The sequence below is a fragment of the Oryzias melastigma genome, linkage group LG14 (genome assembly GCF_002922805.2).
Source record: "Oryzias melastigma strain HK-1 linkage group LG14, ASM292280v2, whole genome shotgun sequence".
NCBI lineage: Eukaryota > Metazoa > Chordata > Actinopteri > Beloniformes > Adrianichthyidae > Oryzias > Oryzias melastigma.
Genome location: NC_050525.1, coordinates 18,021,654 through 18,024,446, shown reverse-complemented (window position 1 = coordinate 18,024,446; position 2,793 = coordinate 18,021,654). Strand labels below are relative to the sequence as shown.

General features: G+C 38.0%; 1 protein-coding gene across 1 annotated transcript; it reads left to right on the top strand.

Annotated features, from left to right (window-relative positions):
- Positions 1-1,301: 1,301 nt before the first annotated feature.
- On the top strand, positions 1,302-2,787 carry LOC112142705 (gastrula zinc finger protein XlCGF17.1-like). The gene has a single exon (XM_024266239.2). It carries the CDS (start codon positions 1,347-1,349, stop codon positions 2,313-2,315), a length of 969 nt encoding a protein of 322 aa, XP_024122007.1. The 5' UTR covers positions 1,302-1,346; the 3' UTR covers positions 2,316-2,787.
- The last annotated feature ends 6 nt before the right edge of the window (positions 2,788-2,793 follow it).

The window sequence follows — 2,793 nt, the reverse complement described above, 5'->3', positions numbered from 1 at the left end:
CTCCTCGGCACCTGTGTCCGTCACATAACTCAGAACCAGAGCGAGCTGCGAGCTATCCAATCAAGGCTCGTGAAAATGATGACGTTTCCGTGGGCCAGCAAGCTAGCCTTGCAATGGTCTCCTCCAGATCTGATTGGTTGAAGCAACAGTTTGGTCGACAATTATTTTATGCTACAGGGCCCGCAAAACTGATTGTGAAGGCCTTCAGGCAGATTTCTTTGACCCTAGCAACAAATGGTGCTGCAATGTGATTGGTTAATGCTTAAATAGGAAAATACACGTCTGGAAGCAGCGCAACCAGGGAGACAGCAATGAAAGGACGAAGACAGAGCATTTGGAATTATAGAATACGTATTCACGGAAATAAATAATAATTAATATCAGTCTGTGATTCAGATATTTTTAGGCCAGCAGAGAAGGCCTTGCAGGCCCTGACGGCCCGCCACTGTTTTTGAGTAGTTGTTGTGGTTTACTGACTGTATTTCTGGAAATGGGTTTTGCCCTAAAATCAGAGAATGTTAATTATTTCATAGCTGAAGTCACACTTTTTTATTTTGCTTATTAATTTATTTGTTTTTTTATATTGTGACTCCTTCCACCAGTCACCCTAATAAATAGCCTACTTAACCCTGACACTGCTGTAGTTTATTTATTTTTTCCAATTTCTCCCTTTTTTGAATAGCAATGTAACAAATGTTTTTTATTGTGTCTCTGCAGTCCTCCCCGAGCACTACACACTTAAAGAGGAAGATCTCTTTAACCAGCAGATGAACATCAGAGTGGGACAGGAGGAACCAGAACCTCCTCAGATTAAAGAAGAACAGGCGGAACCAGAACCTCCTGAGATAAAAGATGAACAGGAGGAACCAGAACCACAATGGATTAAAGAAGAACAGGAGGAACCAGAACCTCCTGAGATAAAAGATGAACAGGAGGAACCAGAACCACAATGGATTAAAGATGAACAGGAGGAACCAGAACCACAATGGATTAAAGAGGAACAGGAGGAACCAGAACCTCCACAGATCAAAAACGAGCAGGAGGAACCAGAACCTTCACCGATGAAAGAGGAACCAGGAGAACTCTGCATCAGTCAGGATGAAGAGCAGTTTGATCTGAAGCAGGAGACTGAAACCTTGATGGAGATTCCTGCTTTGGAGGAACATGTTGACAGTGAAGCAGATGGAAACAATCAGCAGAGCTTTAATGGAACTGATAGTCAGGATGAAGAAGGAAACCAACATGAAGAATCAACATCAACTCCAGATGAAGAGACAGAGACACAGAACAGAGATCAGAGGAAGAGAAGAGACAGAAGTCCTGTCCAAAGTGTGGTCAGTTCTCACATGTCAGAAAGTCAGTGTGACTCTGATGGTAAAAAAAAGTTCAAGATGAAAACTTTGGTAAAGAAATACAAACAACCCGAAAAAGAAGAGAGACTTTCCTCTGCAGGGTCTGGTAAAAGAACAAAAATTCCACATGATGTGTCTGTCCACATGAGAACTGAGACGAGCCCTGATGAAAGATCTCATGTCTGCAAAGATTGTGGTAAAAGATTTGGTGACTGGTCTAAGTTCAGAAATCACCCTAGAACTTGTTTAGGAGAGAAGCCTTTCTCTTGTATAGAATGTGCTAAAAAATATAGTAGTAAAACAAATCTCAAAGCACACATGAGAACTCACACAGGAGAGAAGCCTTTTTCGTGTAAAGAATGTGACAAAAGTTTTAGACAAATGTATCATCTCAAAACACATATGAGAACTCATACTGGAGAGAAGCCTTTTTCGTGTAAAGAATGTGACAGAAGTTTTAGTGATATGTCTCATCTCAAAAGACATATGAGAACTCATACTGGAGAGAAGCCTTTTTTGTGTAAAGAATGTGACAGAAGTTTTACTCGAGGTTCTAGTCTCAAAACACACATGAGAACTCATACAGGAGAGAAGCCTTTTTTGTGTAAAAGATGTGACAAAAGTTTTAGTCAAATGTCTAATCTCATAACACATATGAGAACTCATACTGGAGAGAAGCCTTTTTCGTGTAAAGAATGTGATTCAAGATTTATTCATTATCCTAGTCTCAAAACACACATGAGAACTCATACTGGAGAGAAGCCTTTTTCATGTAAAGAATGTGACAGAAGTTTTAGTCATATGTCTCATCTCAAAAGACATATGAGAACTCATACAGGAGAGAAGCCTTTTTCGTGTAAAGAATGTGACAAAAGTTTTAGACAAATGTATCATCTCAAAACACACATGAGAACTCATACAGGAGAGAAGCCTTTTTTAACAAATGGACCCCCCCAGCAGTGATTATAAGGAGGAACAAGTGATTATTGAATGCAGAGAGAAGAACAGTTTTCTGAAAAAATCCCTCTACGATTCTTCTGATAGAATATTCTAATTTTGAAGACTATTTTTTAGATCTTCCTCATCTATAGGTCACTATGATCACATTATTCTTAAGGAAGAAATCTGTAGATGATTCTATACATCATGAGTTTTACTTTTGTGTTGATTAACAAAAATATTTAAGTTGATCACCACATTTCTTATTTTACATATATTTGGAAGTTGAAATGTCTTGTTTTAATTATGACCATAAGGTTTGATTTTTTTTAAAACATTGTTATTAATATTCAGTTTTTGTTGGTTGATTTTTATTTATAGGTTTTGTTTGAAGTTGTTTAGTTAACCATTGTGGTTGTAGTTTAAGTTGAGACAATGTTGTCTATGTTCGTGTGTTACCATGACAACACTAGAATGATGTAAAACATCTCTTATTCGAACT

Coding starts and splice junctions, on each gene's coding strand:
- LOC112142705 (XM_024266239.2), top strand. CDS start 1,347: ATGTCAGAAAGTCAGTGTGACTCTGATGGTAAAAAAAAGTTCAAGATG.